Source organism: Molothrus aeneus, chromosome 6 (genome assembly GCF_037042795.1).
Source record: "Molothrus aeneus isolate 106 chromosome 6, BPBGC_Maene_1.0, whole genome shotgun sequence".
Classification (NCBI taxonomy): domain Eukaryota; kingdom Metazoa; phylum Chordata; class Aves; order Passeriformes; family Icteridae; genus Molothrus; species Molothrus aeneus.
The window spans coordinates 26,632,627-26,648,554 of record NC_089651.1 but is presented as its reverse complement, the minus strand read 5'-3'; the positions used below and the strand labels follow the sequence as shown (position 1 = coordinate 26,648,554).

General features: G+C 37.8%; 1 protein-coding gene across 1 annotated transcript in view; it reads right to left on the bottom strand.

Annotated features, from left to right (window-relative positions):
* The window catches only part of STARD9 (StAR related lipid transfer domain containing 9), a 95,397-nt gene that overhangs the window by 74,529 nt on the left and 4,940 nt on the right, over nucleotides 1-15,928 (bottom strand). Inside the window, exons 2-3 of the mRNA XM_066552894.1 lie at nucleotides 8,755-8,824; nucleotides 7,361-7,477 (exon numbers count right to left, since the gene is read on the bottom strand). Coding sequence (XP_066408991.1) covers nucleotides 7,361-7,477; nucleotides 8,755-8,824 — 187 coding nt within the window. The remainder of the gene's footprint in view (nucleotides 1-7,360; nucleotides 7,478-8,754; nucleotides 8,825-15,928) is intronic.

Sequence of the window (15,928 nt, the reverse complement as noted above, 5' to 3'; positions counted from 1 at the left end):
AAAGGAACAACTGCTGATCATACCAGACACTTTAATAAAGAGTGACTCTGGACATATGCATATTGTTTAGGTTTATCAGACTTCAGCTACATATGCATGCAAGTCCAGTCTCATGCCTCCAACATGTCAGAAACATGGCTCATTTTCAGAGATAAACAAATAGGCTGTGTGGAACTCGATCACAGGTGTTGCTATAATATATCTCACTATTCAATGCTAGCACAGTTCTGCCCAACAAAATCTTTCGGAAGGAGGCTGCTCACTAAAATAAAACCTCACACCCAGAGAATAAAAATCTCCAAACCTGGACCAGTCTCCCTGCAAAAGTCTATCAACACCTTTCTATCCACTGACTACAGAACTCACAGACCTACATGATCTTGGAGAGTTAGCTGAAGTTCAGACTAATTTTTCAGTAATTTCAGCTCCCAAAAGACAAGTCTAACCAAAGTTATTCATATAGTATTGATAAGATTAGAGAAAATTCAATCCAAGTTAAAGACTAATCTTGGATCAATCTGCAGCCTTGGAAGTACCATGAATATGACCTTTCCTTCTGTGAGTAGCCATGGTGTGGAAATTCTTACAGATGAACAAGGTAACCTCCTTGCAAAATAGAAAGGGTATAGAATAGTCCTTACATTAAAAGAAGGGGGAAAAAAGCCACTATTTTATGAACATGGAAGAAAGACTGTGGTCTGATTACATAGAGGAATTTAAACTGTGAATGCCCATCTGCAAGTAAGAACAATCAACATCCACATACAGCTTATCTATATAGAAGATTTTTTTCTTAAAAATATCTGTATCTCACATCTTAACCTCTTAATTTAAAAAGATAAAAAATATCATCCATCCAAATAAGCGTACTTTGCTGGTGACTTCAGAAAGTTTGCAGATCATTATACAAGTTCTTGGTTTTACTTCTAAGACATGCAAGTATCACAAGATTTGTAGAAGTAATTCAGACTGCTCATGTGCAGGCTCACTGCAAACATGCACAACACCCGAAGAACTTGATTCTTTTTTACTTTTAAGTTGTTGAAGGCACAGATCCTTTCAATAGTATTTAGTGAGCTATACTGAGTGCCTATTGTAAAGAATGTGCTCTGTGTATCTAGTAAGCAATGGTCAGTGCCTAGCAGGGAAACAATCACTGCGCATGAGCATTAGCAGATGGAACAGTCAGAAAATCTCTCATTTCATTGTTTGTTAAATAGTTTACTGTTTTCCCTCAGCTTAATCCTTTCTTGTGTACTCTTGTTTTGGCTTCATATTTGAACTGTATCTGCATTAGGCCAGTTGCCTATCAATGTATACAACTATTTCTATCAATTAATTCAATACCTCAATAAATTGAAAATCAACTTGATTCTTTTTGTCTTCCGACAAAGCACACTTTGAAGTTTGCAATTATTCCCAATAGTTCCCAGAGAAGTTTTCAGCAAAGAAGTCTTGGTATAGTCAGAAAGAATGACCTTATTTGATCACAAACTGAACAGAGCAGCTGTGCTGCTGGCAGAAGATCAATAACATGCACTCATGGTGGCTTCCCTGTCTCCATCATAATCTGCTATATACGGATCCAATTATTGCACAAAAAGCCTTTTTCTTATAGCACATTCTCCTTTTCACTTCTCTCTCACTCTGGATTGAAGAAAAAAAAAATTTTGTGGGTGGAATGCTTACTGCTTTTCAAATATTTTGTGCGAAAATGCCATTTTACACCCACAGCTCCTGCTGCCTTCTCTTTCTCTCTTCTTTTACAAGACAAGGAGGGGAACAGGACAGAGAGAGAAAAAACTGGAATAATTTTTCAAGGTATCTAAATTAGAAGTTCATTGTATTATATTTTTTATAATTAGTCTCATATGACATATAAGATTTTGATTTTGTCCTGATCATTTACAAGATAATTTAAAATTTGAATCTTGCAGGGAATGCACAAAGGCACGGAAGTGTCACAAACCCAGCATAGTGAGGAATGGTCTCTCAGGTAAAGTTGTTCAGCACATGACTTTGTTTGCACTTAAGAAAAAAAAAGGAAGGAATACAGTGACTTAGTTTTAATGAAGAGTTGGAAAGTATGTTGCAATATTTTCCTTCTGAACAATACTGTTGTGTAACTTTTCTAAGCTTTTGCAGTTGAACATGTAAAACAAGTAAACAAATCCCTTGGGGGTAAAAAAAGCCAAAAGTATCCTAAATATCTGTTTCTTTATTCACTTTCCAGCTATGCTTTGACAAGCAACTAAAAAAAAAGGCCTATAAGCCCCTTTCCCCAACTACTTTTTGTAGCTGGAAATAGTATAAAACCCAGTTATGCTGCGAAGCCAGACATGATGGAAAGCACTTAGGATACTTTTTAAACAAACAAGAAATGAAAAAACCCTTCACAGGACTCATACATATTCTATCACATGAACCATCAGTAATCCCCATTTCTGCCTTCAGAGCAAAGAGTAATTTTTCCAATTAATATATTTATAAAGACAGAAATAATTACATAAGGTGTTTGAAGAGAAAGGAGCTCTTCCTAGCTACAAATGTGGAATGGACAGACAGGCACAGAGCCTGTGTTACTTGCTATATAAAGTTTAGAAATAAACAACCTTTAATTGAACAGGTCTTGCTTTCTTGCTTTTGAACAATCTTGTAAAATTCTCAGTGGTTCAAATGCACGGTGGAAGAGCACCAAAAAAAAGGATCAAAGTTATTCTTTCACCTAAATTAGTAAACAACTGCTGAAGAATAGGAAGGTGTAGGGTGAGAAGGTCAAGAAGTTATGAGCAGTTACTAGATTTGCAATAAGATTTGTTTTCATACTCTTACTGCTTTCTTACTATAAACTATCCTGATTTATTAAGGTAATACTCTTCACATGGAACCCCTACATACAGGGAAATCCATAACAAAATCTTGAAAATACTTTTTTTTTCTTTGATAGGCAGATGCTTCTCTTCAAACAAGACAATGCATTCCTTCAGGGAAAAATATGCAAGAGTATCACTCTTGTAATCACTCAGCTATTTAGCCTCTGTGCACTCTTATGTTTCTTAGATTTACCTCAAAGACAGTTATCTTTCTGTTTGGCCACAGCCTTTTTGTTCAAGGGCTTTTATGGATATATCTTAGAAGGGCCATTGAGAGTCACAGTATTACTGAGAATGATAATATTCAGAGTGACACTGAAGGAATATTCACACCAGCATAAACCAAATATACTGTGTCAAACCAAAATAACACACTTATCAGGTCAAGCCCAGAAGTGTAAAATTCTTAGGCCAATATGAATATAATTTATTTAATTCTTTAGGAAGCCTGAGGAAAAAATTCTAAAGTCTAAATTATTATTTCCCTTATAAACACTATCATCTCCATCAAACTGCTGCACTAAGGTACAAAAAACTAGGCTGCAGAAAGCGTTCCAATAAAACCCAGTCAGAGTTTTGGACCCCCCTGAAGTCAGTGCTGGTTGGGAACTTTAACTTTTCTGGATTTCATTATTATCTACCATTCAAAGCCTATTAGTCATGGAACATACTGCTGTTATCAAAAGGAGCAGGTTGCCCCACACCAGCTCTCTGTGGCAGCTCTGTGTGCACACACCTGCTGGCACATCCTGTGGGTCACTCTGCCCACCGCGGGTACTGAGCGCGCACAATGCCCAGATGGGACGCGTACCTGCAGGGAAGCTGGGGACTGAAGCTACAAGAATACTTACTGCTTGCATGTGTTCCTGTGTTTCTTGCTCTTCTGCAAATTACCCTTATGATTTTGCTTAATTGTGCTTGCTGAAACATATTTTTTTCCCTAAGCTGAAATACATTTTTTAATCAGTAGGATTTAAATGAGCAGTTATGTAAGTTTCACAACATTTTTAAATGTTCTCCTCTGTTTAGTGGAGCTAAAACAGATTTGGGGAAATATTCACTAAGAGCTGTATTAAGTTTTACAAGGGAAGCTCAAAAGATTGAAACACACTGTTCTATGCCAGACAAAAATTTGAGTAAGTCTAAACTTAGATGTTTGTTTCTGAGACAGCTATAAATATCTCACAGCACATATATAAAAACTATCACATTCAGCTATCTAACAACTATCTTTCTGCTAACCAGCAGAAAGACTCAGGCTTGCTGATTCTACCTGTAAGAATAAAAATTATAACTAAATAGCACTAAAATAACATTATCACACAGTATTTTTACTGCAAAATGAAAATATGTCATGAATCTCTAGGAAAGAATAGTCCCATAATTATATAATGGCCAAAGAGTGATGGATTTCCAACATTGTCTTTGGAAAACAATCCTGAGCTACACACAGGTATCTGAAGACATCTGGGGAGGACGGGAGTGGGAAGGAAGCAATAATCACACAAAATGCCCCCCTGTACTAAAGAAGATTTTACACCAAATAAAAATCACTTCCCAAAAAACCCTTAGTACAAGGATATGGGGAGACATGATGAAACTACTTCATTGTTTGCAAGTGGTAAAGCCCAGGTGCAGACTATCAGCATTTTCCCCTGTGAGACTGAACTAATTCTGTATCAACCTGTGACAGAAGAAATCTACACTCTGTCTCAAAAATGATTACACTTTTTTGTGGTTTTTTTTTTGTTGTTGTTTTTGTTTGTTTTGTTTAATAGCACTTCTTTCAGTGCTATTAAAAAACAAAAGTAAAGGCATATAATCTGTCGCATGAACATTACAGATTTTACTACATTAGTCCAGTTCCTCCTCAGTTTACTGTATTGGAAGTCTGCTTTTCCCAAATTAAAATGAAAAAACACTTTCCCTACTTAAAAAAATACTAACATGAATGTATTGGGAAAAACATACAAGATGGGCAACATGTAGTCCCCTTTTGGAAAATACAAATAAAGTACAGGAGACAGGGAATGAACAGCCTTCATAAACAGAAGAATGAATCCAAACTCATCTTCCAAACATTCGAAAGTACTTATACACATGTGGCTTAAGACTCTTATAAGTGCCTTTGAAGTATTCGATCAAAGTATATGAGGAATAAAATGTATTGTGTGTACACATCTCTGAAATGCAGGATACAGGAACCTGAAGTGTACAATGTTAATATCTGGAAGAAACTGTAAGAAGTATTCAGAGAAGCAGAGTTGTATCTTTAAAATCCTACTTAAAGCACTAGGATTTGCAGCCCTCACACTATTGTTACACTGTCACAGAGTCCTTAACTGAAGAGACTGTTAGGATTGATTTTTATACATCCATCTACAAGAGGAAAAAATAATAGTTTACTAAAAGACAGCATTCTACAAAAACAAATCTCAAGACAGATACTTTTATCTACTTTTCATCCTCTACCAATACACCAATCACATATGATAACAGTTGGCAGGACATCTTTTAGGGAAAAGTAATCCAAGGTCAGCTTGTGAAAGAAAGCCTTTACAGGATGAGAGTGGTACTGAACCTCCTTTGGCTGCTGATAACATCATTGTTGTCAGCTCAGCACTGAAGCAACGATTCCAAACATGGCATTAGTACAATAAATTCGTTCATGCAGTGTAAGAGGGGAGAAAATGCCCAAAGCATGGTAAGATTGCAGTATCCCAGCAGCCTCTTCTCAAGGACATTTGAAGTACATTTTACTAGTTCCACAATCACAAAGACAGGCAAAAAGCCCAAGTAATTCCCTCATGGCTCCAGGCCTGTCAAAACACCAGTCCATCTTTTGACTTTCCTTATCTCACACAGGGCATCTGTCTCAGCAACCCAGCAGTTCCACAGAGCAGCCTTGGATGTCCTTTCAGTCAGCATCAGGCACAAATAAAGAAACTACTGCCCATTTCTCAATTTTCTATGGCCCAGGTGTTCATGGTTCCCCCACACTGTTTTTGTCAGATAAAACTGTATTGCATGATAATACAGAGTTCTCCACATAGTCTGAAACAGCTACTAAAACCCAGCAAGGAAGCTGAACTGTTTATATTGCATTTTGCATTCTTCTTCAGTCACACTTGTATTTAATAACAACAAGAACAAAAACTTACATTTGTAGCCAATATTTGTATTTTCCATTTGGCAGTTCTGATAATTTCTCTCACAGAGTAGAGCTAAAACTGACTTGGCAGGCAGAATTTATCAGCATTTCATTTGCTAAACCATTCCAACTAGAAAGGCACCATATTGTTAACAGTTTTAAGAAGCAAGCTTCTACTTGTATTATGTATCAAACTCATAATGAACACAAAATCAAAACAAACAGGAAAATATAAATGGGGCTGGGGGTAACCCAAACAGATCAACATTTAAATGTTTGGTTTTTGCAATCCCTAAAATAGAAGTTTATCTAGTGCCAAGTGCTTCAGAAAGACCATTTTATTTTTTAAACACTAAAATACTTCCCAAGCTCAAGAAGTATCTTCCACACTACTGTACCAGGAAGGAAATAAAGCACAGTCAAGAACTTCACCTACAGTTATGCTAATTTCCAAATGTGACAGTTTTTCAAATATTGACTCCCAAAAATAAAAACAGTCCTGTGCTCATCACTACCAGAAATACAAATTTTACAGGACTAAGTCAGTCTTAAATCATAATTTCTGTGAAAAACAACACAATTATACAGGTCAAAATTTCAGGACAGCTGTTCTCACAACAGACAGAAATGAAATATGCATAATTTGGGAAATAAAACAGCAGTAAAACCTGATTTTAATGCCAAAATACATTTGCTTATATAATGATATATTTGGATAGCTTTGCTGTGCACTGTATTTATTTGTAGATTTAATAATTCCTTGTTTATTAACATTCCTTGTTTAATAACATCATATATCAATTCCAAATCCTTCAATCTTCTTTTTTATTAATTAACCAAAGCTTGGTTCTGAAGACAGAAGGACTCTCCATTAGTTACAAGAGATTTCTGACGGTTTATCAAGGAAAATATCTCTGAACAATATGGTGTAACTAAAGTTTTCTGCCATTAAAGATGTGATTACTCCACTGTTGATCCTCTCAGAGAATCACTCTTACTTTCTTTCAGAGCTTTCTCCCACTAGATCATGACATCTGCTCCTGAAAAAAAATCTCATTTCCAAGCTAGAGTCGTCAGATCATCACCATTAATGATCACTGCCAAATGTAACATATCTAAGGAAAGTGTGCGTTGGCTGACAAACAAGGGTATTGCATTCCTACTGCACCTGTTTCAGACAGAGGCCTGAACACTGTGGTATTGCAAACAAAATAAGAAAAAGATGGGGGCAGAATAGAAAAGGAGATCTCTCATGTTATATATCTCAGTATCTTCCTGAAGACATGATTATGAAGGACAAAATGGGATGGGAATGTGGACATGAAGCATCGCTCACCATTTCCTGAGATGCATACTTTGGATCTTCAGGATCAACTGACCAGTAGCAGTAGTCAAAGCTAAAGGCCACAGTTTTTTCTCTAGAGTCCCAACTGCTATCAAGTCTACTGTCAACCTGACAATGAAAGGAAAAAGACAGAAAGACCAAGTCACTCTGAAGCTGAGCCCAAAAGTACATTTTCCAAGTTAATGGGAAGTTTATCTAGGATCCAATGGCATAGAGTTAAACCTCTTTATTAAATTTTCTGTAGTGTTTAGAGTGAGGTGGAGACACCCATGACAAACCTGCTAGAGCATTTTTACTGAAGGGTTCATTTACTATGACTAAGGTTCCCCAAGACACGTACAATAGGCATAGTTCAGCTAAATAAATTCTTCATAAATTCTATGTATTGGCAGGAAAGCTTTATAAACCTTTTGATATTTCTCTGAAATTCTTCTGTTTCACAGAGAACCCCATGACAAAAATGAGGCCCCAAGTGATAAGAAGAAAACAATTTTACCACTGCATAGTTAAATATGCAGATCTCTTCCCCAGTTTCCCCCTTTGCTTTGCCATGGTTGCAAGTTAATGCTTCTGTCACTGGGACTGCACAATCCAAACTCAACCTTTATGGGCTACTAACAATGACAGAGAAGCCTTTCTAGCACAAGAGTCAACAATTATTGAAATTAAAGGAATTGTTTAAATCTTTCCATATAATTTTGTCCAAGTGACTGGTAATAAAACAGATAATCTTATGAACACTCAAAGGAGGAGAGTAACGAGTCAAAACATGATACAAAATTAACACCATATACATGTAGTTTTGATCTAATTCATAACTTTGTTAGAACCTCAACATTCACACTAACTTAAGCAGAAAAAAAGCATGCAGGCTCCAGAGCTCTAAAGGAAGATGATGGCTACACTCAGTTTATTCTTATAGCTCTTGGTCTTTTACCAAGGCCTGAAGTGCAGCTTTACACAATTTGCTCTATTTCATGCAAATCAGTTGCACTCTGAGGGGAAATATGAAAGGAGGAGAGATACAGGGAAAGAAATTATCCAGATGTTAGTAACAGCAAGATATACAAAAATTCCTAAACAATTTACCAACAGCTTTGAATGATGGCATGCAAAAGCATTGCAGAGGCTTTGATAAATATAACATACAGACAAGACAGCTGTCTGTTATGTCCCTTCTCAATTTCTTCCCCCAAAACACACAAACTAACCCCAAACCAAAACAATCCTTCCCCACACTTTCTCTGCAATAATTCTAGGGCTGTGCCAGTTTAAACTTCTCCCTTAATATTTCTGTTAGAATGATCCAATAGGCAAGCAAACAGAGAAAATTATCAGGATATCAGGATTCTTGTATGGGAAGGAGGAGACAACAAAAAGCATACCTTTATATTTCTGACTTTTGCCACTTTGTCATCAACTTCTACAATCACTCTTCCTCCTTCTGCTCTCTCTCTGGAAACAGAACGCATTTTAAAAATCCATTTAAAATACAAAGAAACAGAAAGGTGCATTTCAAATTTCTAAACTTCATAAATTTATGTTTACTTTAGCAAACTGCAAATCAGAGCTATAAAACAGAAACTTCAGATATACGCAGATAAGACTCCGTGACATAAAATAGCATTTGCAGATCTGCATTCAGGTATCTCAAAAGCTGGGGGCTAAAAAAACCCCAATAAGGTGGGGATTAAAGAGCTTTGAAGTGTTTTTCCTAAATACATTGTAGGGATTTTATTTCTATTTAAGAGTTGTTGCTTTTACAAGAAAGTAGAGTGGAGCACTGGCAGACTGGCTGTGCTTGGTGGGGTAGGGATCCCTGCCACAGACTTGTGAGCCACAAGAGCTGTCACATTTTTCCCCACTTAATCCAAAGTGTTTGTTGTAGTCCTCAAAAAGTACTCTTTAGGGAAAAAAAGTGCCAAACAAACAATAAAACCAAAGAAGAAACCATTTCTCTGTCATGAAATATAAATGGACAGGACTGTTCCTCAAGTGCAAAGGACCATGCACTCATATATACTGTCTAAATCTGTCACTGGAATCAGCTATGACTGACTACTACAGACAACTTCCACATCCAAATGGGTCATGTTAGAAAAGAATGAGAAAAGGATGAGGAAAAAGCAAAACAAAACTAAACAAACAAACATCCCAAAACAAAAAAACCAAACCAACCAAACAAAAAGCCCCCTTAAACCAAATTCATTTTATTTCTGGGCTTACAGCAAGATAGCTACCTGAAGATAAGGATGCTCTTATCTCTTACTTATCCCTCTCAATAATTATAATGGATTTTTAAATAAATAGTAGGATAGAACAGAGGAAGAAGAGGTCAGTGTCCTATTTCTCCAAGTTTAAGAAGCTAAGAGCAAGACGAAGATGATTTATATTTCCTCTATATTTTGCTTTGTGGTACACTTTCTGATAAAGTTTTGATGAAGCCTAATATCTTTGTAAAGCTATAAGAAATTGGTTTGGAAATAAAAACAATTTTTTCCTTAGTGCAGTTTTGTCAAATTTTATTAAAATCAAGGTGAAGACACACTGTCATTTGGGGTTAGATGTATATATATATATATGTCATGATAATCACCTGGATCAGTATCATGAGGTCAGTTAAAAAGATGAAACAAGAATTAGAAAACTGAAGCCCAGCTGACAGCTGCTCACTCCTGGCCCTAGACTTTTAACAGATTCCTTTCTATGCGTGCAGAAGTATTTAGTCCCCCACCAATTACAATCTGCCTGCACTGTGAGCTCTGACTTCCAGGTAGCCAAAAGCACATCATCCCCTGCCTTTGGGTCTCTCCACTTCTCAGTTTTTACCCCATGCTTTCTGATTCAAAACAAGATTCAAAACAATGCCTTAGGACACTTAAGGCTTCCATGAGGACAGTCACTGTGGCATTTGAGCTTACCAAGCATAAAGAGGTTTTAAGCACATTTCTGAGCATAGCTGTTCCCATTTTGCAGACAGAAATAGTGCTTTACCTTAAAGTCTCTTGCTTCATATCACTGATTTTTGAGGTACCCTCCTTGAGACAGACTGAACTTGGTATTTCCTGTAGTACATATTTACACGTGACTCCTCACATAGACAATACAAGGACAGCTCCCAGAGATTTTGGTTAAGTTGTGAGTATTCAGCTGTTAAACACATGAGTCAGAGCCCTAAGTCAGATCCCAAGAGAAAGGGAAACACCTTATGTACAGCTGGGTACCAAATGTTGCATTATGTAGAGCTGAGCACAGAACCAATGTCTCATAAGGCTCCCTAAACAACAAATGAAAAAGGAACAGCGCCTAAGGATACTGGCAGGGAGTACCTAAGCTAGAAATGGGCAACTGATGCATTTAATCTGGACAGGTGTAACTTTATAAATGTTTTGACAAGCAAATGCTTTCCGCTGTAAGTTACTTAGGGGACTTGGATATCCATGTACAAATCTCTGCCAGGTCAGCTAATGGACAAAGGTGACATTTACCCTGTACAGCAGATCTGATTTAAGAGGCAACGGGACATTTTGACAGAATTTCACAATATTTTAAGAGGAGCAGCAAACAGAGAAAACTAGAGGGATTGTTTAGAAGAGAGCTTGCTTTGGTTACACACACCCTTTCCTTCACTGCCCAAGCATGACACTGGCCCTATCCTGCTTCCCAATCCCATAAGCATCCCTAATTTTCAGTTCTTAATGCTCCATTCTTACCAGCCTAAATAGTTCACTGAGTTCCTATCCTTCTCCTCCTATGCACACACATCATTCCCTACAGGTATCTGCTATGTGTTCTCAGCGACATCATGTCCATCTTGGCCAGGGCAGTCTTCAACTGCTCTGTATGTCTTGTGTCCCTTCTCCTGCTGCATTGTAGCTAGTTATAGGCTGATGTCCCTGCTCCAAAGATTCATAATCCTGCTCTTCTTGTCAGTTCTTCCAGTGTCTAACCCAAGTTTACTTGTCTACTCCACAAGTAAACCAGTCTTTCTTCCTGGACATGTGCTGAGGTCAGCAAACACATTACTGAGAATAAATCAGAGAGAAGATCTTGTTCTCAGGTCCCATTCCTGGGCTTCAATTGCAACTTGTACAACACTGAGCTCAACTTCTTGAAATAATGCTCAAACAATGTGTTATTTTTACTTAAGGGGATGATGCAAGCATTATTTGGTCAACACTGAAGAATTCAAGCTGAGAGAAAGCAGATCCCTTAAAATTCTTACCTGCTACACTATTACAAGTCTTCACTGAGCATGGTAAAGAGTTTTAATTATTTAGAACTTGGGCAGAAATGGGTAGATTGAGATGGGAATCACATCAGTTTTCAAATTTTAAAATCAATTGGGGAATTCAAATAAAAGGTCCCCCTAAGTAGCTTTTATATGTTTTAGAACATAATTCCCCCATAACCTTATCTTCTGCAGCAGCTGAACTGTTCTGGATGAAGCTTAAAAATAATTTTAAGCAACCTTAAGTCTGAAACAGGCATTAATGAATAGAGCATTTGTGCTTAAAGGGGTGAAATCTGGAAAAGCTTTTAAATGCCAGGGTACTCTAGTAAGGCAACCTCAACAACAAACAGTGGTTTCAACCCAAGCTGTAATAATTACATGAAACTCATTGCCCTCAGTCCACATGAGTTACACATAACCCTATGAAAAAGTGACTTTACTCTGTGAGTCCTTATAGACTGACGCTTTCACAGGCTACAGTCATCACTAAAGATTAAAGATAAAGAAGAAATGCCAAACATAAAATCTTTGAGATACAAAAAAATAGTGGATTTAAAAAAATTTATACTCATATTTACATATCTACTTATATTAAAATAAACATAAACCCAGTAAAATACAAATAACACAAAATGAAATTGCTACCTTTTACCAGATAGTATCAAAGATTCCACACTATGCAGCCATAAAGCATAATGCAGCAATAAGTACCCTTGTTTGAGTCTCACAAAACAAGAAAGCCACGAGAAAACAGGAACAGAACTAAAATCTCCCCTAGCTCTGCATATTTACAGCACCCAGACTTTTATCTTAACTCCAGACTGTTGCTAAAAGATGCAATTTCTCTTCACTGCTCCAGCCTCCCACACGTGTTTCTACTTTCTAGCATTCACACACCCATGCAATGACTCAGATCAGCTGTGATCAGGAAAACAACCCTCAAACCAAAATAAATAATCAATGTGTCACAGGCCTCCCAAGCCCTTCAGAGCACTGAACCCAGCAGTCAACAACCTGCTGAGCCAAAGCAAGAGACATGGCAGGAGCACATGGTGGTGGGAATGGAGACCCTTCCCTTCTGCTGCAGCTTACAGCCAGACTCCCGGGGGCACAAAGCAAGCAGCCTGGCCTGAGGTAGCCACCAGCCCTACAGACTCTGCATTTGAACTCTCTGTAAACACATATTTATATCATGCTCCATTTAGGTGCAAAACAGAGAACTTGGGGAAGGAAAGCCCAGGAGGAAAAACAGACTCACAGCTGTTCTAGATATTTTGACCTTAACTCCAAATTGCAAACAGCACAAAAGCTCTCTCAGCAAAACCTGTGTTTGTCAGTACACTCTTACACACAAGTGCAACAGCTTGCATTTGAATGATAAAGCAACCCATCATCCTTAAGAATGGATGCTCTGCTCCCCAGGTATGAAAACTGTAATTTTTGTACCAATAAAATCAACTTCAAACTACACTTTTCTAGTGACATGTTTCACTTCTGCTGCTCAGAAGTCACTGTGGTCCTAACATTTTTTTTCCCCATTCTTTCCTCTCCCTCACTTGAAAAATGCATGCTGTGTTTGGGAAATGCCTCTCCTAAATTATTTTCCACTAAAACAAATTACCTGTACAAAGATAAAGCTGTAGAAACACTATTTATTGGTGCTTGTCCCAGGAAAGACCTGCATCTTCTCAGTCATACAAAGCTTTACAGAATTGCAGACCCAGTAACAGAACAGTGACAAATACAGAATAGAGTGGCAGGGCTGTAATGGGGAGCTACAAGGGAGACCTGGCAGAAAAAAGCTGCTACAACAGTCCAGAAAATACAGGCAGCCCAAAGGGAATCTCATATCATTTGCTGTTGCTATGAAAAATCATTTTTGCAGACAGGATGTAAAGCTAATGCAACCCCCAGGGACAAAGACACTGCAAGAATGAGTGGGTGGGAAAGAATCATGGAAGGATCAAGACCCTGTAGAGGGACACTTCCACAGCTTGCTGAATCTCAGTGAGATGAGTTCAGACACAGAGCACAGAAGTGCAAGGAGGTATGCAGAGCTGGAGGAAGTAGTGGGTGGAAAGAAAGGGGGAAGTTGTTTTTTTTATACATTCTAAAATTTGCCACACTTCTCCTCCACCCTCTCAAATAACAGGCATTTGGAAAACAAAGGAAGCTGACTTTTTAAAAGTTGCCTGTTTGTTTTAGGAACACGTACATGTGATAAGGCAAAAATACTGTAGTCATTAGCAGTAGACATGTCATGCAACAAAAACAGCTTCTACAAATACAGGCCAGCAAAGTACTCACCAAAGTAATCAAACATACCAAAGCCAATATATATAACTCAAGTACAAGAAAAGTCTTGAATGGTTTTTTAAAGAGGCTTCAAAAATAACCCTGCACTGTAATCATTGCAAGTACGTAATGCTTTCCTGCCAGTTCCCACCACTCAAGCTAATTCCAAACCAAATCTCAATCTGTACTGAAACAGTCCCTCAAAAGTAGTGTCAATAATATCAATCCCTCCCCTCTTGCAGAGGCTCTTCCAGAAAAAATGTAGCCTTCTGTGGCAGGATGTGTACCAGCAGTTACTCCTGATGGCTCTTGGACTGTCACTTCCCAGGACATGACTTACACCTATGATAGCCTACAAGTAAGACAGACATTTGCCACTTGTACCTGGGGACATTTCGTGCCATCTAATTGCACACCTATGCAAGCACCGTGCCTGCAGCTTGTGTATAATCCTGAAGGAAGTCAAACCCAACTATTCCCTTGGTCATGAAGTCTAAAGATTTTATGGGGAAAACTTTAGTTAGTCAGATTTCTCTTTTCTTTCCATTAACAGTATGCTGTACACTGTCCCTGACTCTTGTTTATTGGCAGCCTTGGCAGAAGTATCTTTGACAAGCTGCCATCTTTGCACTTCTGGAATGATTGACCAAGAAAAATACCAGAGAAACTAGGCATGGTTTATTATCATCTTTGCTAGTCTCCAGAGAACACAATCACAGGAAAATGGCTTGAGGATATACCTGTTGAGACTCCATGCTGCTCCATCAAAAATGATAAAAAATGTCAAAGTTTTCAGCCATTAGAGCTTCTGTACTCTACTGACAAGTCAAGGTACCTTCAACTACAACTTCTCAAACGCAGCATCCGCCTAATGTGTATCCTTATACCTGCTGCTGTAACCCATCAAAGTTGAGGTGTTAATAGTATGAACATCCTCACTTTGGTCAATGCAGAATTTTTTTAATATGTAAAAATAAAGTATCAATAATCAAGTATCAAGTATAAATAATCTAAGACTCATTTTCAGTGTTTCTCATTATTCTCATTACCCAATACCATTTTGGATATTTCTCTTTAAAGTCAAAACTGTTTCACTGTGTCTTGCAAATAGGACTGCACAGCTGGTCAGCAATCCTCCTACCAAATTCAGAACAGATGTTTATAAATAATTCCAAACTCTCTACTGAAGCCAAGTACACAGAGTTCACCAAGACAGCATGCTGCTATATGAGACAGGCTGCTCTAGTAATTTTTTGAGGCTCCTCCCAGCAGCATGGAGTTTTCATTGCCTCTTTCATGCCTAGCTTTCATGCCTAACAAATCTGATAGTCAAAAATCACCAGTCTTAGTGATTACTATCATTCGTGTGTGCTTTTACTCATTCTCCTTTGCAAATACTATATAGCAATAAAAATATGAATATTTCATACAGATATAAACACGAGGCATCTTCCCTGATAAATCCAAGTCAGAAATACTCCTGCTGATACAGCAGTGCTTTGAATTGTGGAATAGTGATGTTTTCTTTTCATGCAGAGACATGGACAGGAGGAGGGAAGGGGAGAGGAAAAAGTCTTTTTCAGCTGTCATGCCACCAGCATTAAAAAAAGCATGAAATAAGGAGGATTTAAAACAAGGCTACATTCCAGTCAGTGCAATTTCATCCACCCTTGATTTCACAGCTGTTTACTGAGAAATGACATAGTATAATTCAGACTTTTGCATCAAAGGAATCCTGTACAAATGCCATGTTTTCCATGCAAACCAGAATGTGGATACAGAAGTCAGATTTCATTCCTTGAAACCAACTATTATGCGAATGGCCCATATAGGGATCAAACCTACAACCCCAGTGTTATCAGCACCATGCTCTGACCAGCTGATCTCATCTCAGGGTCATGCAGAGTTCTGCTCTTTTAGGAAGCTAGAAAGTCTGTCCTTTGTCAAACTCTGAAAACCTGGTCCATGCAACTTCAAGAAAAATACATCTGGGAAAAGTTGCTGATGCTGTACCTTTTATTAAGTAACAG